The sequence below is a fragment of the Taudactylus pleione genome, unplaced genomic scaffold (assembly GCF_031769625.1).
Source record: "Taudactylus pleione unplaced genomic scaffold, aTauple2 ptg000696l, whole genome shotgun sequence".
In the NCBI taxonomy this organism is placed as follows: Eukaryota; Metazoa; Chordata; class Amphibia; order Anura; family Myobatrachidae; genus Taudactylus; species Taudactylus pleione.
Window position 1 is genome coordinate 576,050 of NW_028285098.1, and position 24,995 is coordinate 601,044.

Genomic DNA, 24,995 nt, shown 5'->3' on the forward strand with positions numbered 1-24,995 from the left:
TGTACAAAAACAGGTATTTATTATGGGTTAGGTGATGGGGCGGACTGGATAGAGTGGGCAGATTGGGGAACGCACCCCTGTTCAGGGCTTTCTGGATACAGATAATTGGGTTCCGGGGGTTCTCCTGCCTCACTTCCGGCCTTTCATGTTCTTACAGTAAAAGTCATTACAGGCGATGGTCAGGCCAGCGATCAGGGAGAAGTAGCTGTGGAAGTTGACACGCCCATCGCGGCATTGATCCAGATCCTTCATGATTTTATCCACTGCCTGTGGGTCGTTCTGGTTCTGTTGGGAAGACAGACACATGACACAACTGAGAGAGCTGGTGGTGGCCCGGGGGCTAGTGAGCCATGTACCCCTTTGTGTGTGTTACACCTCCACCGCCCTTGTACCTCTCACCTGGGAGATTTGTGATCTCATTGCACAATTCCTGCTGAATCCCGTTCATTGTCTCTGCTCTCCTGCAGGTCACACCCAGGGGAGGCGAGAGATTACACAGGGGGCAAGATGGGGCTCGCAGGAAGCACTAATCCTACTCCGGGCTCAGTATATTAAGGTGCTATTATCTGGTGCCAGTGTCAGTGTCAGCACGTAGTGGGAGCCTTCACTCTAATATATAAAGTGTTAGCATTATCTAAACAGGTTCTCATAGGTAAATATTGTGATCGTGAGAAAAAGTCCTGGTTTCAGGGAAGTGTCTTCCAAAGAGGTGGTAACAGTTATGGCCAGCGTGATGCATAACCAGGCCCACAATTCTAGAGAGTCTGCCTGTATTATTAAAAGCGGATGACATTTAAAAGCAGGTTGGTTGGCAGCATCTCGCTGGCTATTACATGAGCCCCTATATCTCAGAGTAAGGTAAAGGGGTTTGGCGATAGGAGCCTGGATCCATAAAATAGTATGGGGGCACATGAAGTGTGTATACCCAATGACATGTGTCTAGGACCCAGAGTGAGGGTCTCTGCTGTAGTGAATGTCTCACACCCACCTTCAGGAATTCGCAGAACTCTTTATCCATCATCTTGTGGAGGTCCTCCTTGGTCATATAGCTCTTGTCCCCGGCATATTTATGAAAGGTGAATAGTAAGATTTCCATAGCTTGTTCCATCTCGGAAGGGACCATGTTTGCGGGGTTCTGGGTGCGCTCTGCAAGAGATGACACAGTCACGTGTATTCCTCTTTGGGACTGAGCTGGGAGTATGGCGATAGCATAACATGGGACAGGTTATCCAATGACATCACACAGATGGTTCTATAGGTCATCTACGCCCACCACAATGACATCACACTACCCCAGGATGGGGCACGGTACTGTGTTATAAATAGGTTTCAGCACATGAAATATTCAGGTTATGATTGTATTAGCAGATCTTTTCCATTTGTCCTTCCCATCAGTGCCCAGTGTGCTGGCTAGAGGAGTTAATGCCTTTCCTGTCTCTTTACAAGAGTCACTGTATGGATTATTATGTAGTGCGCGCCTATTCATAGTGGGTAATAGTCATTTACTCCATATATAGAGCAGGAAGATAGTCTACGAGGACACTTAATGGAGGCTAATGCTGGGTATAATTATCATTATCTGCTCTGAGAGGAAATGGATTCTCAATGTATCACTGAGATGTATCCTGAGATGTATCACTGACGTCTGCAACAATGCGCCTACAGCAACAATGTTATTAGCAGCGGTCGGAAGGGACATATAAGCCGAGGCACGTTGGCCATACAGCATTATGTCACAATTATTCACACCGGGTCTATGTAAATCTGGACACGCTAAGGTTGTGCTTGGTAGTAGCTAATAAGTCACAGGAGGCCCCTGATGATGTAGCATAGATGAAACATGCAGGGTAACTTCCAGCATAGAGTTTCCCATCTCTTTAGTAGTAACTGTGTGTGGAAGTGGATTACACCCAGCCACCTGGCCACCGTCCACGTCACAGTCTATGCTAGGAGCTAAATTATCATCCAGATTGTTCTTTTATCTTTGTAAGAGTTTTTATCATGGTTCCCTGTGAGTTTCCTTTCTGGCATTCTCCATGGGAGGACACTGGGATATATCATCACTAGGTATTGATCTGTAGCCAGATAACCCCCATCACTTATTCATCTATTCCTAGTGCATGTTCCGGTGAGCTAGAGATACCAGGATGGGCCATATTGCTCCCTGACTAATAACTTAGTCCTCTTTAGGCTAATGTCAGACAGAGACACAGAGAGCTCCACTGTTGTATGTGAAGGAGAAGTGACCGCCTAGACGGCGCGCTGCGATGTACGGAGGCTCTAGGTACAGCGCACCTACTGTCTCTCGATGCTGAGCAGTTTTATCTATGTAAGGGACGTGTGACGCAGACCTGGTGAACTACAATACACACCACAATATCATACTGTGTACGGCACTTCTAAAGCTCAAAGAATACAAACAGATACGGAGAATGGCGTCCAGCATACGGGACACGGGAAACGGCACAGTGTGATCTGCCACTATTGAAAAATAGGGATATCTTCAGAGACAGGTCTTAATGCGAACCAAGCTCACAGTGTAACATCCTGTATAACGTTATGTGTACTCCGGGGTGTGGTCTGCGATCACTTCCCATTGTACAGTGCGCACCTCAGTATCTCCGTGTGTGTGTGTATAATATATATATGTATGTATATATATATATATATATACACACACATATACACACACACACACACATAGACACAGGCGAAGTCTGACACTCACTTTTAGAATGAAATTACTTCACCCCATTGCCCTCATCATAAATGAAGCCTTGCAGCAAGTGTATACATACAGAGGGATGCGGCACTCAGGGCAAATTTATGTGCTCTCCCTCTCTCTCTATATATATATATATATATAATATATACACATAATGCTGTCGACACATGCAGTATAAACGCACAGTGACGATATATTGTCTCTTTATATATAGTGCTCACACTGCCTCAAGCTATCTAGGGCTAAACTCAGAATCCGTCTAATGTAAGTTTTGTTTCCTCTGTATATAATGTTCCCTGACTCTGTCTTAGTGACTTCTATGCTACAAGTGCTGGTATCAGTGATTCTAGGTATCTTCAGCCCCTTGTGTCATGTACCATTATGGAGAGACTATCGCTTGTAGAGGGCTGTATCTAGGGTGGTGCGACCAGTGCCATGGCACAGGGCACCGCAGGGCAGGGGGCGCTGTTTGGGCCTGTCACTTTTCCTGTTTATTATCATTCTCACTTGTAGTTTCCTCTTCTTTTATCCCCAGCATCTCCTGGCCTCCCCTATCTCTTCCCTGGTCCTTCCCCATCAGGTGCACTATATTATGTCCCTATTTATCCCCAGCATCTCCTGGCCTCCCCTATCTCTTCCCTGGCCCTTCCCCATCAGGTGCACTATATTATGTCCCTATTTATCCCCAGCATCTCCTGGCCTCCCCTATCTCTTCCCTGGCCTTTCCCCATAAGGTGCACTATATTATGTCCCTATTTATCCCCAGCATCTCCTGGCCTCCCCTATCTCTTCCCTGGCCTTTCCCCATCAGGTGCACTATATTATGTCCCTATTTATCCCCAGCATCTCCTGGCCTCTCCTATCTCTTCCCTGGCCCTTCCCCATCAGGTGCACTATATTATGTCCCTATTTATCCCCAGCATCTCCTGGCCTCTCCTATCTCTTCCCTGGCCCTTCCCCATCAGGTGCACTATATTATGTCCCTATTTATCCCCAGCATCTCCTGGCCTCCCCTATCTCTTCCCCATCAGGTGCACTATATTATGTCTCTATTTATCCCCAGCAACTCCTGGCCTCCCCTGTCTCTTCCCTGGCCCTTCCCCATCAGGTGCACTATATTATGTCCCTATTTATCCCCAGCATCTCCTGGCCTCCCCTATCTCTTCCCTGGCCCTTCCCCATCAGGTGCACTAACTTATGTCCCTATTTATCCCCAGCATCTCCTGGCCTCCCCTATCTCTTCCCTGGCCTTTCCCCATAAGGTGCACTATATTATGTCCCTATTTATCCCCAGCATCTCCTGGCCTCCCCTATCTCTTCCCTGGCCTTTCCCCATCAGGTGCACTATATTATGTCCCTATTTATCCCCAGCATCTCCTGGCCTCTCCTATCTCTTCCCTGGCCCTTCCCCATCAGGTGCACAATATTATGTCCCTATTTATCCCCAGCATCTCCTGGCCTCCCCTATCTCTTCCCTGGCCCTTCCCCATCAGGTGCACTATATTATGTCCCTATTTATCCCCAGCATCTCCTGGCCTCCCCTATCTCTTCCCCATCAGGTGCACTATATTATGTCTCTATTTATCCCCAGCAACTCCTGGCCTCCCCTGTCTCTTCCCTGGCCCTTCCCCATCAGGTGCACTATATTATGTCCCTATTTATCCCCAGCATCTCCTGGCCTCACCTATCTCTTCCCTGGCCCTTCCCCATCAGGTGCACTAACTTATGTCCCTATTTATCCCCAGCATCTCCTGGCCTCTCCTATCTCTTCCCTGGCCCTTCCCCATCAGGTGCACTATATTATGTCCCTATTTATCCCCAGCATCTCCTGGCCTCCCGTATCTCTTCCCTGGCCCTTCCCCATCAGGTGCACTATATTATGTCTCTATTTATCCCCAGCATCTCCTGGCCTCCCCTGTCTCTTCCCTGGCCCTTCCCCATCAGGTGCACTATATTATGTCTCTATTTATCCCCAGCATCTCCTGGCCTCCCCTGTCTCTTCCCTGGCCCTTCCCCATCAGGTGCACTATATTATGTCCCTATTTATCCCCAGCATCTCCTGGCCTCCCCTGTCTCTTCCCTGGCCCTTCCCCATCAGGTGCACTATATTATGTCCCTATTTATCCCCAGCATCTCCTGGCCTCCCCTATCTCTTCCCTGGCCTTTCCCCATCAGGTGCACTATATTATGTCCCTATTTATCCCCAGCATCTCCTGGCCTCTCCTATCTCTTCCCTGGCCCTTCCCCATCAGGTGCACTATATTATGTCCCTATTTATCCCCAGCATCTCCTGGCCTCCCCTATCTCTTCCCTGGCCCTTCCCCATCAGGTGCGCTATATTATGTCCCTATTTATCCCCGACATCTCCTGGCCTCCCCTATCTCTTCCCTGGGCCTTCCCCATCAGGTGCGCTATATTATGTCCCCATCAGGTGCACTATCTTATGTCCCTATTTATCCCCGGCATCTCCTGGCCTCCCCTATCTCTTCCCTGGCCCTTCCCCATCAGGTGCACTATATTATGTCCCTATTTATCCCCGGCATCTCATGGCCTCCCCTATCTCTTCCCTGGCCCTTCCCCATCAGGTGCACTATATTATGTCCCTATTTATCCCCAGCATCTCCTGGCCTCTCCTATCTCTTCCCTGGCCCTCAGGTGCACTATATTATGTCCCTATTTATCCCCAGCATCTCCTGGCCTCCCCTATCTCTTCCCTGGCCCTTCCCCATCAGGTGCACTAACTTATGTCCCTATTTATCCCCAGCATCTCCTGGCCTCCCCTATCTCTTCCCTGGCCCTTCCCCATCAGGTGCACTATATTATGTCCCTATTTATCCCCAGCATCTCCTGGCCTCCCCTATCTCTTCCCTGGCCCTTCCCCATCAGGTGCACTATATTATGTCCCTATTTATCCCCAGCATCTCCTGGCCTCTCCTATCTCTTCCCTGGCCCTTCCCCATCAGGTGCACTATATTATGTCTCTATTTATCCCCAGCATCTCCTGGCCTCCCCTATCTCTTCCCTGGCCCTTCCCCATCAGGTGCACTATATTATGTCCCTATTTATCCCCAGCATCTCCTGGCCTCCCCTATCTCTTCCCTGGCCCTTCCCCATCAGGTGGACTATATTATGTCCCTATTTATCCCCAGCATCTCCTGGCCTCCCCTATCTCTTCCCTGGCCCTTCCCCATCAGGTGCACTAACTTATGTCCCTATTGATCCCCAGCATCTCCTGGCCTCCCCTATCTCTTCCCTGGCCCTTCCCCATCAGGTGCGCTATATTATGTCTCTATTTATCCCCAGCATCTCCTGGCCTCCCCTATCTCTTCCCTGGTCCTTCCCCATCAGGTGCGCTATATTATGTCCCTATTTATCCCCAGCATCTCCTGGCCTCCCCTATCTCTTCCCTGGTCCTTCCCCATCAGGTGCGCTATATTATGTCCCTATTTATCCCCGGCATCTCCTGGCCTCCCCTATCTCTTCCCTGGCCCTTCCCCATCAGGTGCACTATCTTATGTCCCTATTTATCCCCAGCATCTCCTGGCCTCCCCTATCTCTTCCCTGGCCCTTCCCCATCAGGTGCACTATATTATGTCCCTATTTATCCCCAGCATCTCCTGGCCTCTCCTATCTCTTCCCTGGCCTTTCCCCATCAGGTGCACTATATTATGTCCCTATTTATCCCCAGCATCTCCTGGCCTCCCCTATCTCTTCCCTGGCCCTTCCCCATCAGGTGCACTATATTATGTCCCTATTCATCCCCAGCATCTCCTGGCCTCCCCTATCTCTTCCCTGGCCCTTCCCCATTATGTGCACTATATTATGTCCCTATTTATCCCCAGCATCTCCTGGCCTCCCCTATCTCTCCCCTATCTCTTCCCTGGTCCTTCCCCATCAGGTGCGCTATATTATGTCCCAATTTATCCCCGGCATCTCCTGACCTCCCCTATCTCTTCCCTGGCCCTTCCCCATCAGGTGCGCTATAATATGTCCCTATTTATCCCCAGCATCTCCTGGCCTCTCCTATCTCTTCCCTGGCCTTTCCCCATCAGGTGCACTATATTATGTCCCTATTTGTCCCCAGCATCTCCTGGCCTCCCCTATCTCTTCCCTGGCCCTTCCCCATCAGGTGCACTATATTATGTCCCTATTCATCCCCAGCATCTCCTGGCCTCCCCTATCTCTTCCCTTGCCCTTCCCCATCAGGTGCACTATATTATGTCCCTATTTATCCCCAGCATCTCCTGGCCTCCCCTATCTCTCCCCTATCTCTTCCCTGGTCCTTCCCCATCAGGTGCGCTATATTATGTCCCAATTTATCCCCGGCATCTCCTGGCCTCCCCTATCTCTTCCCTGGCCCTTCCCCATCAGGTGCGCTATATTATGTCCCCATTTATCCCCAGCATCTCCTGGCCTCCCCTATCTCTTCCCTGGTCCTTCCCCATCAGGTGTGCTATATTATGTCCCTATTTATCCCCAGCATCTCCTTGCCTCCCCTATCTCTTCCCTGGCCCTTCCCCATCAGGTGCACTATATTGTGTCCCTATTTATCCCCGGCATCTCCTGGCCTCCCCTATCTCTTCCCTGGCCCTTCCCCATCAGGTGTACTATATTATGTCCCTATTTATCCCCAGCATCTCCTGGCCTCTCCTATCTCTTCCCTGGCCCTTCCCCATCAGGTGCACTATATTATGTCCCTATTTATCCCCGGCATCTCCTGGCCTCTCCTATCTCTTCCCTGGCCTTTCCCCATCAGGTGCACTATATTATGTCCCTATTCATCCCCAGCATCTCCTGGCCTCCCCTATCTCTTCCCTGGCCCTTCCCCATCAGGTGCACTATATTATGTCCCTATTTATCCCCAGCATCTCCTGGCCTCCCCTATCTCTTCCCTGGCCCTTCCCCATCATGTGCAGTATATTATGTCCCTATTTATCCCCAGGATCTCCTGGCCTCTCCAATCTCTTCCCTGGCCCTTCCCCATCAGGTGCACTATATTATGTCCCTATTTATCCCCAGCATCTCCTGGCCTCCCCTATCTCTTCCCTGACCCTTCCCCATCAGGTGCACTCTCTTAAGTCCCTATTTATCCCCGGCATCTCCTGGCCTCCCCTATCTCTTCCCTGGCCCTTCCCCATCAGGTGCACTATATTATGTCCCTATTTATCCCCGGCATCTCCTGGCCTCCCCTATCTCTTCCCTGGCCCTTCCCCATCAGGTGCACTATATTATGTCCCTATTTATCCCCAGCATCTCCTGGCCTCTCCTATCTCTTCCCTGGCCCTTCCCAATCAGGTGCACTATATTATGTCCCTATTTATCCCCAGCATCTCCTGGCCTCCCCTATCTCTTACCTGGCCTTTCCCCATCAGGTGCACTGTATTATGTCCCTATTTATCCCCAGCATCTCCTGGCCTCCCCTATCTCTTCCCTGGCCCTTCCCCATCAGGTGCGCTATATTATGTCCCTATTTATCCCCAGCATCTCCTGGCCTCCCCTATCTCTTCCCTGGCCTTTCCCCATCAGGTGCACTGTATTATGTCCCTATTTATCCCCAGCATCTCCTGGCCTCCCCTATCTCTCCCCTATCTCTTCCCTGGCCCTTCCCCATCATGTGCAGTATATTATGTCCCTATTTATCCCCAGGATCTCCTGGCCTCTCCTATCTCTTCCCTGGCCCTTCCCCATCAGGTGCACTATATTATGTCCCTATTTATCCCCAGCATCTCCTGGCCTCCCCTATCTCTTCCCTGGCCCTTCCCCATCAGGTGCACTATATTATGTCCCTATTCACCCCCAGCATCTCCTGGCCTCCCCTATCTCTCCCCTATCTCTTCCCTGGCCCTTCCCCATCATGTGCAGTATATTATGTCCCTATTTATCCCCAGCATCTCCTGGCCTCTCCTATCTCTTCCATGGCCCTTCCCCATCAGGTGCACTATATTATGTCCCTATTTATCCCCAGCATCTCCTGGCCTCCCCTATCTCTTCCCTGACCCTTCCCCATCAGGTGCACTATATTATGTCCCTATTTATCCCCAGCATCTCCTGGCTTCCCCTTTCTCTTCCCTGGCCCTTCCCCATCAGGTGCACTATATTATGTCCCTATTTATCCCCAGCATCTCCCGGCCTCCCCTATCTCTTCCCTGGCCCTTCCCCATCAGGTGCACTATATTATGTCCCTATTTATCCCCGGCATCTCCTGGCCTCCCCTATCTCTTCCCTGGCCCTTCCCCATCAGGTGCACTATATTATGTCCCTATGTATCCCCGGCATCTCCTGGCCTCACCTATCTCTTCCCTGGCCCTTCCCTATCAGGTGCACTATATTATGTCCCTATTTATCCCCGGCATCTCCTGGCCTCCCCTATCTCTTCCCTGGCCCTTCCCCATCAGGTGCACTATATTATGTCCCTATTTATCCCCAGCATCTCCTATCTCTTCCCCATCAGGTGCACTATATTATGTCCCTATTTATCCCCGGCATCTCCTGGCCTCCCCTATCTCTTCCCTGGCCTCCCCTATCTCTTCCCTGGCCCTTCCCCATCAGGTGTACTATATTATGTCCCTATTTATACCCAGCATCTCCAGGCCTCTCCTATCTCTTCCTTGGCCCTTCCCCATCAGGTGCACTATTTTATGTCCCTATTTATCCCCAGCATCTCCTGGCCTCCCCTATCTCTTCCCTGGCCCTTCCCCATCAGGTGCACTATATTATGTCCCTATTTATCCCCAGCATCTCCTGGCCTCCCCTATCTCTTCCCTGGCCCTTCCCCATCAGGTGCACTAACTTATGTCCCTATTTATCCCCGGCATCTCCTGGCCTCCCCTATCTCTTCCCCGGCCCTTCCCCATCAGGTGCACTATATTATGTCCCTATTTATCCCCGGCATCTCCTGGCCTCCCCTATCTCTTCCCTGGCCCTTCCCCATCAGGTGCACTATATTATGTCCCTATTTATCCCCAGCATCTCCTGGCCTCTCCTATCTCTTCCCTGGCCCTTCCCCATCAGGTGCACTATATTATGTCCCTATTTATCCCCAGCATCTCCTGGCCTCCCCTATCTGTTCACTGGCCCTTCCCCATCAGGTGCACTATCTTATGTCCTTATTTATCCCCAGCATCTCCTGGCCTCCCCTATCTCTTCCCTGGCCCTTCCCCATCAGGTGCACTATATTATGTGCGCATTTATCCCCAGCATCTCCTGGCCTCCCCATCTCTTCCCTGGCCCTTCCCCATCAGGTGCCCTATATTATGTCCCTATTTATCCCCAGCATCTCCTGTCCCTATTTATCCCCGGCATCTCCTGGCCTCCCCTATCTCTTCCCTGGCCCTTCCCCATCAGGTGCACTATATTATGTCCCTATTTATCCCCGGCATCTCCTGGCCTCCCCTATCTCTTCCCTGGCCCTTCCCCATCAGGTGCACTATATTATGTCCCTATTTATCCCCAGCATCTCCTGGCCTCTGCTATCTCTTCCCTGGCCTTTCCCCTTAAGGTGCACTATATTATGTCCCTATTTATCCCCAGCATCTCCTGGCCTCCCCTATCTCTTCCCTGGCCCTTCCCCATCAGGTGCACTATATTATGTCCCTATTTATCCCCAGCATCTCCTGGCCTCCCCTATCTCTTCCCTGGCCCTTCCCCATCAGGTGCACTATATTATGTCCCTATTTATCCCCAGCATCTCCTGGCCTCCCCTATCTCTTCCCTGGCCCTTCCCCATCAGGTGCACTAACTTATGTCCCTATTTATCCCCAGCATCTCCTGGCCTCCCCTATCTCTTCCCTGGCCTTTCCCCATAAGGTGCACTATATTATGTCCCTATTTATCCCCGGCATCTCCTGGCCTCCCCTATCTCTTCCCTGGCCCTTCCCCATCAGGTGCACTATATTATGTGCGCATTTATCCCCAGCATCTCCTGGCCTCCCCATCTCTTCCCTGGCCCTTCCCCATCAGGTGCCCTATATTATGTCCCTATTTATCCCCAGCATCTCCTGTCCCTATTTATCCCCGGCATCTCCTGGCCTCCCCTATCTCTTCCCTGGCCCTTCCCCATCAGGTGCACTATATTATGTCCCTATTTATCCCCGGCATCTCCTGGCCTCCCCTATCTCTTCCCTGGCCCTTCCCCATCAGGTGCACTATATTATGTCCCTGTTTATCCCCAGCATCTCCTGGCCTCTGCTATCTCTTCCCTGGCCTTTCCCCTTAAGGTGCACTATATTATGTCCCTATTTATCCCCAGCATCTCCTGGCCTCCCCATCTCTTCCCTGGCCCTTCCCCATCAGGTGCCCTATATTATGTCCCTATTTATCCCCAGCATCTCCTGTCCCTATTTATCCCCGGCATCTCCTGGCCTCCCCCATCTCTTCCCTGGCCCTTCCCCATCAGGTGCACTATATTATGTCCCTATTGATCCCCAGCATCTCCTGGCCTCTGCTATCTCTTCCCTGGCCCTTCCCCATCAGGTGCACTATATTATGTCCCTATTTATACCCGGCATCTCCTGGCCTCCCCTATCTCTTCCCTGGCCCTTCCCCATCAGGTGCACTATATTATGTCCCTATTTATCCCCGGCATCTCCTGGCCTCCCCTATCTCTTCCCCGGCCCTTCCCCATCAGCTGCACTATATTATGTCCCTATTTATCCCCGGCATTTCCTGGCCTCCCCTATCTCTTCCCTGGCCCTTCCCCATCAGGTGCACTATATTATGTCCCTATGTATCCCCGGCATCTCCTGGCCTCACCTATCTCTTCCCTGGCCCTTCCCCATCAGGTGCACTATATTATGTCCCTATTTATCCCCGGCATCTCCTGGCCTCCCCTATCTCTTCCCTGGCCCTTCCCCATCAGGTGCACTATATTATGTCCCTATTTATCCCCAGCATCTCCTGGCCTCCCCTATCTCTTCCCTGACCCTTCCCCATCAGGTGCACTATATTATGTCCCTATTTATCCCCAGCATCTCCTGGCTTCCCCTTTCTCTTCCCTGGCCCTTCCCCATCAGGTGCACTATATTATGTCCCTATTTATCCCCAGCATCTCCCGGCCTCCCCTATCTCTTCCCTGGCCCTTCCCCATCAGGTGCACTATATTATGTCCCTATTTATCCCCGGCATCTCCTGGCCTCCCCTATCTCTTCCCTGGCCCTTCCCCATCAGGTGCACTATATTATGTCCCTATGTATCCCCGGCATCTCCTGGCCTCACCTATCTCTTCCCTGGCCCTTCCCTATCAGGTGCACTATATTATGTCCCTATTTATCCCCGGCATCTCCTGGCCTCCCCTATCTCTTCCCTGGCCCTTCCCCATCAGGTGCACTATATTATGTCCCTATTTATCCCCAGCATCTCCTATCTCTTCCCCATCAGGTGCACTATATTATGTCCCTATTTATCCCCGGCATCTCCTGGCCTCCCCTATCTCTTCCCTGGCCTCCCCTATCTCTTCCCTGGCCCTTCCCCATCAGGTGTACTATATTATGTCCCTATTTATACCCAGCATCTCCAGGCCTCTCCTATCTCTTCCTTGGCCCTTCCCCATCAGGTGCACTATTTTATGTCCCTATTTATCCCCAGCATCTCCTGGCCTCCCCTATCTCTTCCCTGGCCCTTCCCCATCAGGTGCACTATATTATGTCCCTATTTATCCCCAGCATCTCCTGGCCTCCCCTATCTCTTCCCTGGCCCTTCCCCATCAGGTGCACTAACTTATGTCCCTATTTATCCCCGGCATCTCCTGGCCTCCCCTATCTCTTCCCCGGCCCTTCCCCATCAGGTGCACTATATTATGTCCCTATTTATCCCCGGCATCTCCTGGCCTCCCCTATCTCTTCCCTGGCCCTTCCCCATCAGGTGCACTATATTATGTCCCTATTTATCCCCAGCATCTCCTGGCCTCTCCTATCTCTTCCCTGGCCCTTCCCCATCAGGTGCACTATATTATGTCCCTATTTATCCCCAGCATCTCCTGGCCTCCCCTATCTGTTCCCTGGCCCTTCCCCATCAGGTGCACTATCTTATGTCCTTATTTATCCCCAGCATCTCCTGGCCTCCCCTATCTCTTCCCTGGCCCTTCCCCATCAGGTGCACTATATTATGTGCGCATTTATCCCCAGCATCTCCTGGCCTCCCCATCTCTTCCCTGGCCCTTCCCCATCAGGTGCCCTATATTATGTCCCTATTTATCCCCAGCATCTCCTGTCCCTATTTATCCCCGGCATCTCCTGGCCTCCCCTATCTCTTCCCTGGCCCTTCCCCATCAGGTGCACTATATTATGTCCCTATTTATCCCCGGCATCTCCTGGCCTCCCCTATCTCTTCCCTGGCCCTTCCCCATCAGGTGCACTATATTATGTCCCTATTTATCCCCAGCATCTCCTGGCCTCTGCTATCTCTTCCCTGGCCTTTCCCCTTAAGGTGCACTATATTATGTCCCTATTTATCCCCAGCATCTCCTGGCCTCCCCTATCTCTTCCCTGGCCCTTCCCCATCAGGTGCACTATATTATGTCCCTATTTATCCCCAGCATCTCCTGGCCTCCCCTATCTCTTCCCTGGCCCTTCCCCATCAGGTGCACTATATTATGTCCCTATTTATCCCCTTCATCTCCTGGCCTCCCCTATCTCTTCCCTGGCCCTTCCCCATCAGGTGCACTATATTATGTCCCTATTTATCCCCAGCATCTCCTGGCCTCCCCTATCTCTTCCCTGGCCCTTCCCCATCAGGTGCACTAACTTATGTCCCTATTTATCCCCAGCATCTCCTGGCCTCCCCTATCTCTTCCCTGGCCTTTCCCCATAAGGTGCACTATATTATGTCCCTATTTATCCCCGGCATCTCCTGGCCTCCCCTATCTCTTCCCTGGCCCTTCCCCATCAGGTGCACTATATTATGTGCGCATTTATCCCCAGCATCTCCTGGCCTCCCCATCTCTTCCCTGGCCCTTCCCCATCAGGTGCCCTATATTATGTCCCTATTTATCCCCAGCATCTCCTGTCCCTATTTATCCCCGGCATCTCCTGGCCTCCCCTATCTCTTCCCTGGCCCTTCCCCATCAGGTGCACTATATTATGTCCCTATTTATCCCCGGCATCTCCTGGCCTCCCCTATCTCTTCCCTGGCCCTTCCCCATCAGGTGCACTATATTATGTCCCTGTTTATCCCCAGCATCTCCTGGCCTCTGCTATCTCTTCCCTGGCCTTTCCCCTTAAGGTGCACTATATTATGTCCCTATTTATCCCCAGCATCTCCTGGCCTCCCCATCTCTTCCCTGGCCCTTCCCCATCAGGTGCCCTATATTATGTCCCTATTTATCCCCAGCATCTCCTGTCCCTATTTATCCCCGGCATCTCCTGGCCTCCCCCATCTCTTCCCTGGCCCTTCCCCATCAGGTGCACTATATTATGTCCCTATTGATCCCCAGCATCTCCTGGCCTCTGCTATCTCTTCCCTGGCCCTTCCCCATCAGGTGCACTATATTATGTCCCTATTTATACCCGGCATCTCCTGGCCTCCCCTATCTCTTCCCTGGCCCTTCCCCATCAGGTGCACTATATTATGTCCCTATTTATCCCCGGCATCTCCTGGCCTCCCCTATCTCTTCCCCGGCCCTTCCCCATCAGCTGCACTATATTATGTCCCTATTTATCCCCGGCATTTCCTGGCCTCCCCTATCTCTTCCCTGGCCCTTCCCCATCAGGTGCACTATATTATGTCCCTATGTATCCCCGGCATCTCCTGGCCTCACCTATCTCTTCCCTGGCCCTTCCCCATCAGGTGCACTATATTATGTCCCTATTTATCCCCGGCATCTCCTGGCCTCCCCTATCTCTTCCCCGGCCCTTCCCCATCAGGTGCACTATATTATGTCCCTATTTATCCCCAGCATCTCCTGGCCTCCCCTATCTCTTCCCTGGCCCTTCCCCATCAGGTGCACTATATTATGTCCCTATTTATCCCCAGCATCTCCTGGCCTCCGCTATCTCTTCCCTGGCCCTTCCCCATCAGGTGCACTATATTATGTCCCTATTTATCCCCGGCATCTCCTGGCCTCCCCTATCTCTTCCCTGGCCCTTCCCCATCAGGTGCACTATATTATGTCCCTATTTATCCCCGGCATCTCCTGGCCTCCCCTATCTCTTCCCCGGCCCTTCCCCATCAGCTGCACTATATTATGTCCCTATTTATCCCCGGCATTTCCTGGCCTCCCCTATCTCTTCCCTGGCCCTTCCCCATCAGGTGCACTATATTATGTCCCTATGTATCCCCGGCATCTCCTGGCCTCCCCTATCTCTTCCCTGGCCCTTCCCCATCAGGTGCACTATATTATGTCCCTATTTATCCCCAGCATCTCCTGGCCTCCCCTATCTCTTCCCTGGCCCTTCCCCATCAGGTGCACTATATTATGTCCCTATTTATCCCCAGCATCTCCTGGCCTCCCCTATCTCTTCCCTGGCCCTTCTCCATCAGGTGCACTATCTTATGTCCTTATTTATCCCCAGCATCTCCTGGCCTCCCCTGTCTCTTCCCTGGCCCTTCCCCATCAGGTGCACTCTCTTATGTCCCTATTTATCCCCAGCATCTCCTGGCCTCTCCTATCTCTTCCCTGGCCCTTCCCCATCAGGTGCACTCTCTTATGTCCCTATTTATCCCCAGCATCTCCTGGCCTCCCCTATCTCTTCCCTGGCCCTTCCCCATCAGGTGCACTATATTATGTCCCTATTTATCCCCAGCATCTCCTGGCCTCCCCTATCTCTTCCCTGGCCTTTCCCCATAAGGTGCACTATATTATGTCCCTATTTATCCCCAGCATCTCCTGGCCTCCCCTATCTCTTCCCTAGCCCTTCCCCATCAGGTGCACTAACTTATGTCCCTATTTATCCCCAGCATCTCCTGGCCTCCCCTATCTCTTCCCTGGCCTTTCCCCATCAGATGCACTATATTATGTCCCTATTTATCCCCAGCATCTCCTGGCCTCCCCTATCTCTTCCCTGGCCCTTCCCCATGAGGCCATGGCCCTCTCTCAGGTGCACTATATTATGTCCCTATTTATCCCCGGCATCTCCTGGCCTCCCCTATCTCTTCCCCGGCCCTTCCCCATCAGCTGCACTATATTATGTCCCTATTTATCCCCGGCATTTCCTGGCCTCCCCTATCTCTTCCCTGGCCCTTCCCCATCAGGTGCACTATATTATGTCCCTATTTATCCCCGGCATCTCCTGGCCTCCCCTATCTCTTCCCCGGCCCTTCCCCATCAGGTGCACTATATTATGTCCCTATTTATCCCCAGCATCTCCTGGCCTCCCCTATCTCTTCCCTGGCCCTTCCCCATCAGGTGCACTATATTATGTCCCTATTTATCCCCAGCATCTCCTGGCCTCCGCTATCTCTTCCCTGGCCCTTCCCCATCAGGTGCACTATATTATGTCCCTATTTATCCCCGGCATCTCCTGGCCTCCCCTATCTCTTCCCTGGCCCTTCCCCATCAGGTGCACTATATTATGTCCCTATTTATCCCCGGCATCTCCTGGCCTCCCCTATCTCTTCCCCGGCCCTTCCCCATCAGCTGCACTATATTATGTCCCTATTTATCCCCGGCATTTCCTGGCCTCCCCTATCTCTTCCCTGGCCCTTCCCCATCAGGTGCACTATATTATGTCCCTATTTATCCCCAGCATCTCCTGGCCTCTCCTATCTCTTCCCTGGCCCTTCCCCATCAGGTGCACTATATTATGTCCCTATGTATCCCCGGCATCTCCTGGCCTCCCCTATCTCTTCCCTGGCCCTTCCCCATCAGGTGCACTATATTATGTCCCTATTTATCCCCAGCATCTCCTGGCCTCCCCTATCTCTTCCCTGGCCCTTCCCCATCAGGTGCACTAACTTATGTCCCTATTTATCCCCAGCATCTCCTGGCCTCCCCTATCTCTTCCCTGGCCTTTCCCCATAAGGTGCACTATATTATGTCCCTATTTATCCCCAGCATCTCCTGGCCTCCCCTATCTCTTCCCTGGCCTTTCCCCATCAGGTGCACTATATTATGTCCCTATTTATCCCCAGCATCTCCTGGCCTCCCCTATCTCTTCCCTGGCCTTTCCCCATAAGGTGCACTATATTATGTCCCTATTTATCCCCAGCATCTCCTGGCCTCCCCTATCTCTTCCCTGGCCCTTCCCCATCAGGTGCACAATATTATGTCCCTATTTATCCCCAGCATCTCCTGGCCTCCCCTATCTCTTCCCTGGCCCTTCCCCATCAGGTGCACTCTCTTATGTCCCTATTTATCCCCAGCATCTCCTGGCCTCCCCTATCTCTTCCCTGGCCCTTCCCCATCAGGTGCACTCTCCTATGTCCCTATTTATCCCCAGCATCTCCTGGCCTCCCCTATCTCTTCCCTGGCCCTTCCCCATCAGGTGCACTATATTATGTCCCTATTTATCCCCAGCATCTCCTGGCCTCCCCTATCTCTTCCCTGGCCTTTCCCCATAAGGTGCACTATATTATGTCCCTATTTATCCCCAGCATCTCCTGGCCTCCCCTATCTCTTCCCTAGCCCTTCCCCATCAGGTGCACTAACTTATGTCCCTATTTATCCCCAGCATCTCCTGGCCTCCCCTATCTCTTCCCTGGCCTTTCCCCATCAGATGCACTATATTATGTCCCTATTTATCCCCAGCATCTCCTGGCCTCCCCTATCTCTTCCCTGGCCCTTCCCCATGAGGCCATGGCCCTCTCTCAGGTGCACTATATTATGTCCCTATTTATCCCCAGCATCTCCTGGCCTCCCCTATCTCTTCCCTGGCCCTTCCCCATCAGATGCACTATATTATGTCCCTATTTAACAAATGGGGGGGCACCAATGCTCTCTCTGGCACAGGGCACAAAAAAGTCTAGTTACGGCTCTGGCTTGTAGTTGGGAAGAGGGACTGGTAACTATAATGGAATTTGCGGCTGGATATATTTGCAGAAATCTATAAATAATATCAAGCACAAAATGTTTTTCATTACTGGAACTATTTTGCGGATGTACGTACCCTCTGTAGCTGTATTTCAGCGGCACCAAGTCCTGGACGTCGTGGCCGCGCCTGTTTTCACTCCTTATGTGCGTTTTTCTAAATAAAACTACTGGAAGCGTCAGAACTGTATTGATAGCATACACAGACCACCGTGACACTGCGACATTTGTATATCTGTCTGCAACTCAGTCTGAATCTGTGTGAAAAGGGCTCAGATGCGAGCGCCTTGGCTCTTTCTCACGCTTCACCTGACACTTTATACATGCGTGAAACTAATTCCTGCGCGGCTAGTCGCAGCCCGGCGTTTCTAGTGCACCGCGCTGATTATGCGATGCGTATAAGACACAACATGCAAATAAAAATATGGTACGCTACTCCTCCCTGAGAGTCTTAGTGGTGGCGGGCGCCGTATAGCGAGAGCACCGTTGTAAGTCTAATACAGCTCTTATTAAGCTGTACGCTAATGGAATGGAATATTAGCAGTTGTATGACAGAGATTACAGGTTAACTTGCTGCAATAACATTTAAGGGATGAATCGGAGATAACTAAACAACGCATTTCGCAACATTCCCTGCATTCCTCCACAGTTTGGCGCCGCTAATGGCATATTGCAGCTGTTTATTGCTGCCTCTTGCCCGAGACTGATACATGTTACCTATGACTTACGTGTACATTTACAGTATATATGGTCTCTCTATAGAGTGACTCTGAGAGCTGGGTCTCCACTCCCGGCATTAGTTTGGGTTGGGAGCTGAACCTTTGTTTGAGGACACAATTAGCATTCTAGTGACACCCACTACATAACAGCAACAACACCAATTATAGGAAGATTATCCGTTCTATGACAGTTTCTCTCTGATAATCCGATGCGCTCCAAGATACCTGCAGCCACTCTGCATCCTGACCCAATATCAGCCATTGGCTTACATAACCCTGTATAGACACTATATATTCTCTTCTGTATGTGACGTCTCATTACATTGCATTGTGTGTGTGTGTGTGTGTGTGTCAGTCATACACAATGATATGACTGACCTAGAAATACGGCTGTGATTTCAGTTGATATAAACATGAAAGAGCGACATTTTTCCACCATCTTTGTATGTACATGACTGCAAAAGTCTCCTGTTTCACATGCGGTCCTATATACTGCATTAAAAAAAAGGAAATATACTCAGATATAATATAGAAATTTGCCTTAGTTGCCAAATAACATTGCTGTAACATCCCTCACACAACATCCCATATAGCCCCAGTCTGACAGTTCCAAGGAAGTTGTATTACTCCTGGTAATAGCACACACAAAGCCGACATGCACACAGCATTAGCTTTTACACTAATTACAACAATCTATCTGCTACCTTTGTTATAGCGCCAGCCAGGTGTTTATTTCCAAAGAGCCGTGATATCTAGTTTTACAGGAAAGCAGGTACATTTATGACCCACGATGGTGGCGTCTGCAGGAGGGGATGTTTGGAGAGGGTGGGGGGGATTAATGGGGGGCTGGTTTGGGTGGGCACCTAGGGGCGTGCTTGTCGAAAGAGCCAGCACACTTGTGCAAACAAATTAGCATTGTGGGTCTGTAAGTGTCATTTACTGGAAAAATGTCAGGAATGGACATTAACCTAATACACTGAGTAATAGGGTGTCTGCAGATATAACAATGAATAGCACCAGCCCTATGCTGATTATAGTGATCAGAGATTATAGGTTATTATTGCTGCAATAACACAAGACGGACTGGCAGATTTTCTATTTGGTCCATTGCATTCTAATGCTGTATTCATTTTTAGTTTTTTGTGTTTTGGGGCCTATTTACCAAGTAATATTTGTGGATTATCCCCTAAAAACATGAAGTATCCCTTGTATGCACCTGTATATAAATCGGAGATATGTGCTGGGATCCCCCATCTCCGATCACAAAAACAGAACCCGTAGGGCTCTAGGGGGGCTGCTTCAATGCCGAATTTACCAAGCGATTCTGGAAGTTGGCCCCCTTTTTTTAACACCCTAAAATTAACAGCGCAACTGGATGAGGCCTAAACCTCACAGGGGACTATCTCAGTGGTTGTACCCCAGCTGCCCAGATAGTCTAGTCCAGGCCTGGGCCACCTGTGGCTCTCCAGCTGTTGTAAAACTACACATCCCAGCATTCCCTGCCACAGTTTTAGCATTCCATAATAACAAAACTGTGGCAGGGCATGCTGGGACTTGTAGTTTCACAACAGCTGGAGAGTCACAGGTTGGCCAGGCCTGGTCTAGTCATTAGCTGTACACAAAGGGAATCTCTCTCTACATGTAAAGTACACTACAGCTCTGCATTGTATTAGTGAGGAAAGCTATAATCCATGGGCCAGAGAGAGAGGAAGACACAGCATTGTACAAAGCTCACACCTAGTGCACAGTCCTCCTGATTCCAGGATAGGGTGGGCAGGGTGTAGTTATTGGCTCTTATCACTGGGAGTAACTCCAGGCATCTCAGGAATTCAGCAAACAGCCCACAATACAATATCTCAGCAACATCCTGACTCTGGAACGGGCCGTGCAGGGTCACAGAACAGAGCGAGAGGCCTCCCCATAGCAGGAACACCCCAGGGACCTCTCTTGCTGGCCAGGGGCTGGGGCCACGGGGATGTTTCTGTCTGGCTGTGTACAGGAGGTGACAGAGCGATGGCAGTGTGATAAGTAAAGGTTTGCATGGGTTTCAGTGACCGTCCATTCTCTAGCATGACCGGCACACCAAAACAGTGTCCGTGAGGCCTTGGCCTTTCTGTCTTAGACAAAACACGGGGCCTGACTGAGCAGAGGACGCAGAGGCTATCACAGATGCTAACATGGTTACAGCTGCTATAGCTGTAATATGGTGATGCATTACTGATCCAAGCTGCATCCAAGGACTCAGCATCTGATCACCTGTGTGTCCATGGGCAGTCTAAAGGTGGGTACACACTGCAAAGACATATCTGCAGATCGAGTGATCTGCAGATATATCTGTAGATGATGTTCGTTCATATACACTGAACGACCATCTTTTCCATGCAGCCGCGGGTCCCGCTAGCCGGGGGGTGGTTCGGGTCTGCCCCCTTCCCCACGGTTGCCTCTGCATGTGTACGGGCGATCGGCTGATCGCCCGTACACACTTACTGTGCAGCACAGCCGACGCCATATGTCTGTGAACGACGTTGTTCACAGACTTATCGCTGGTACATGCTACCCAACGGGCACCAGATATATTGGCCGATCAATTGGCCAATATACCTGCCAGTGTGTACCCAGCATGAGTGACCTTTTGTGTATCTCAAGTCTGCTGCAGATAAACATAAACAGGCAGAGAAGATCCTGGCCTCTCCACTCCCCACCAACGGCGACAACACGCCTCCATTTTCAGAAATGGAGGCCCTCGTCGTCCCCTGCCTATCCACAGACGCCAGCAGACTGCCCATTAGCTGGCAGTCTTCTGCCGGACCTTGTGCGGGATAGCGGGACCCATTGTGCACATACGCAGGTCCTGAGCCTATACATCATCTCTGCAGTATGGGGTCACCTGGGGGAAATGCTGCCCCTCATTACATGTACATCAGCCGGGGAACCACAACCCATACATCAACACTGCTAGATTAAAGGTGGGGCAACTGGGGCCCCACAAACTAACCCTTTACCATGTAGCCCCTGCCACCCACCCCTTGTTGAACAGTCATGACGCTGCTGTGTAGGCCGGTCAGCATTCGCTATCGGCAGCCAGGGTAGATTATAGGCTTGTCAGGGCTGGGTTAATAAATGTTTAGCGGTAATTACCAGTTAATTGCGCCATGGTCCCACAGATCCTAATCCTGCCCCGCATTTACCACCTGTAATCCGTGTACAATAATACCTAGGAGTTATTTGGGTGGGGCTGTGGTGAGAAGGGTGATTAGTAAGTCATTTCCCATTGCTCTCCTTAATCTATAACATGTTTATAAACTTCAGACTCCCAGAACAGTCACCAATGACAGATACGGAGCCCCAGGGGTGCAGGATTTGACCCATGTGGCAAATATAATATCAGCCAGCATTGTATGTAATAACCTCCCATTGTGCAGCTCTGCTTAGTGGTGACTTTGGGACCTTCCTGGGTGTGGCTGCAGCCTCCCTGCTGTAACATGGACTCTCATCCCCGGGACAGCAGTCCGTTATATACACTGCCACAGCCTAACCTCTGGGTGATGCCCGTTACCAGCCATGTGGAGAGTGTGTGTACTATAGCTGCTGAAATGCTAACCACAAAAAGGACTATAGAGAGAAAATATCCCATTACTTGTTTTGTGCCACACACATAAGGATAATAAATGTCCCTACCAATCTGTTTCTGTCTGCATTTATTACCAGTCAGGCACTGCAGGGGTTACACGGTGACTGGGTACAGTGTGGGCTGTGCACAGGGTGTGTCTGTCTGCATAGCACATGCACCTATACAGTACTACTTGTATACCAGCACTCCTTCTTACACTCTATTAACCCCTTAATGCACTAACACCAGCACAGAGCATGGGGTGTACACCCTCTAATGCACTAACACCAGTCACAGAACATGGGGTGTACACCCTCTAACGCACTAACACCAGCACAGAACATGGGGTGTATACCCTCTAATGCACTAACAGCAGTCACAGAACATGGGGTGTACACCCTCTAATGCACTAACACCAGCACAGAACATGGGATGTACACCCTCTAACGCACTAACACCAGCACAGAACATGGGATGTACACCCTCTAACGCACTAACACTAGTCACAGAACATGGGGTGTACACCCTCTAACGCACTAACACCAGCACAGAACATGGGATGTACACCCTCTAACGCACTAACACCAGCACAGAACATGGGGTGTACACCCTCTAATGCACTAACACTAGTCACAGAACATGGGGTGTACACCCTCTAATGCACTAACAGCAGTCACAGAACATGGGGTGTACACCCTCTAATGCAATAACACCAGCACAGAACATGGGGTGTACACCCTCTAATGCACTAACACCAGTCACAGAACATGGGGTGTACACCCTCTAATGCACTAACAGCAGTCACAGAACATGGGGTGTACACCCTCTAACACCAGCACAGAACATGGGGTGTACACCCTCTAATGCACTAACACTAGTCACAGAACATGGGGTGTACACCCTCTAATGCACTAACAGCAGTCACAGAACATGGGGTGTACACCCTCTAATGCACTAACACCAGCACAGAACATGGGGTGTACACCCTCTAACGCACTAACAGCAGTCACAGAACATGGGGTGTACACCCTCTAATGCACTAACACCAGTCACAGAACATGGGGTGTACACCCTCTAATGCACTAACACTAGTCACAGAACATGGGGTGTACACCCTCTAATACACTAACAGCAGTCACAGAACATGGGGTGTACACCCTCTAATGCACTAACACTAGTCACAGAACATGGGGTGTACACCCTCTAATGCACTAACACCAGTCACAGAACATGGGGTGTACACCCTCTAATGCACTAACACTAGTCACAGAACATGGGGTGTACACCCTCTAATGCACTAATATCAGTCACAGAACATGGGGTGTACACCCTCTAATGCACTAACAGCAGTCACAGAACATGGGGTGTACACCCTCTAATGCACTAACAGCAGTCACAGAACATGGGGTGTACACCCTCTAATGCACTAACACTAGTCACAGAACATGGGGTGTACACCCTCTAATGCACTAACACCAGCTCAGAACATGGGGTGTACACCCTCTAATACACTAACAGCAGTCACAGAACATGGGGTGTACACCCTCTAATGCACTAACACTAGTCACAGAACATGGGGTGTACACCCTCTGATGCACTAACAGCAGTCACAGAACATGGGGTGTACACCCTCTAATGCACTAACACTAGTCACAGAACATGGGATGTACACCCTCTAATGCACTAACAGCAGTCACAGAACATGGGGTGTACACCCTCTAATACACTAACACCAGTCACAGAACATGGGGTGTACACCCTCTAATGCACTAACACTAGTCACAGAACATGGGGTGTACAGCCTCTAATGCACTAACACCAGTCACAGAACATGGGGTGTACACCCTCTAATGCACTAACAGCAGTCACAGAACATGGGGTGTACACCCTCTAATACACTAACAGCAGTCACAGAACATGGGGTGTACACCCTCTAATGCACTAACACTAGTCACAGAACATGGGGTGTACACCCTCTAATGCACTAACAGCAGTCACAGAACATGGGGTGTACACCCTCTAATGCACTAACAGCAATGCACTAACAGCAGTCACAGAACATGGGGTGTACACCCTCTAATACACTAACAGCAGTCACAGAACATGGGGTGTACACCCTGCCAATTCTCTTTAGTGGGACTTCTGGGGGGGGGGGGGAATGGTAGGGAGGATGCAGCGTTACAATGTAATAGGCGTGTAGCATGTTACACTACACTGTACCTGTCTGTACTTCCTGCCCCTCTCTTACCCTGCAGAGCCGGGTTATCTGAGGCGATCAAGCTGTCTTCTATCTAGGACGGGCATCGCATAGCCCTTTTTGGTAATGGAAGGGTTAATGGGCAGTTATAGTCTGTTACACCCCTGCACATGGAGCGCAAGTCTGCTGTGTGTACCTTTAGGAAAGCAGCTCAATGCAAATCTATTCCCAGCCCACGTGTAGGCATAATTAGATTGTGAGCTCTTGGGAACATTAGGTCCAGGTATTAAGATGTTAGACGAGGGGCATGTGGGCTGCAGGGTTTCTCACCTGGTGGCAGAGAGAGTCAGATGCAGGCGCCTGGTGCTCCTCAGTGCGGATAGTGATGTGTATACTAGGACTGTGTGTGTATATGTGCTGATCTCAGGACAGAGGAAGAGCCCAGCCCCTGTAATCTGAGTCATTGCCAGCCTCCCCACCTCCCCACCTTCCTCACTCATTTTATTCCCAGTACAGGAATGTCCCCTCCCACTGTGTGTCTGCCATGCAGGGCAATGTATCCTCCAGGGGTTCCCCGGCTATTAGGGTGCGCCTCCATTATCTGCAGTTATTAGACTAGGACAAAATAACCACACGCTTCTACCAGCACTAGACTGTACCATATTACACATTAATGAGATGTTTCACCATGATGTGATATTACTGTAACAGTTATAATAACCTCTATTGGACAGGTACAGTACTTTGATTATACACTGTAAGCTTCATGCCATGGAGTCTCCTAT

The 24,995-nt window shown here is 50.7% G+C and overlaps 1 protein-coding gene across 1 annotated transcript; it reads right to left on the reverse strand.

Annotated features, from left to right (window-relative positions):
- LOC148477721 (protein S100-A10-like) lies at nt 1-24,663 on the reverse strand. The gene is made up of 3 exons (XM_088456282.1): nt 24,541-24,663; nt 989-1,146; nt 1-285 (listed from the first exon to the last, which is right to left on the reverse strand). Exons 2-3 carry the CDS (start codon nt 1,121-1,123, stop codon nt 130-132), a joined length of 291 nt encoding a protein of 96 aa, XP_088312408.1. The 5' UTR covers nt 1,124-1,146; nt 24,541-24,663; the 3' UTR covers nt 1-129.
- Between the last annotated feature and the right edge of the window lie 332 nt (nt 24,664-24,995).

What these genes read in the sequence shown, in the direction of transcription:
- LOC148477721 (XM_088456282.1), bottom strand. Translation starts at nt 1,123, where the DNA reads ATGGTCCCTTCCGAGATGGAACAAGCTATGGAAATCTTACTATTCACC. An exon ending in AGTTCTGCGAATTCCTGAAG is followed by an intron (nt 286 to 988) that starts GTGGGTGTGAGA and finishes TCTTCCCAACAG; the next exon opens with AACCAGAACGACCCACAGGC.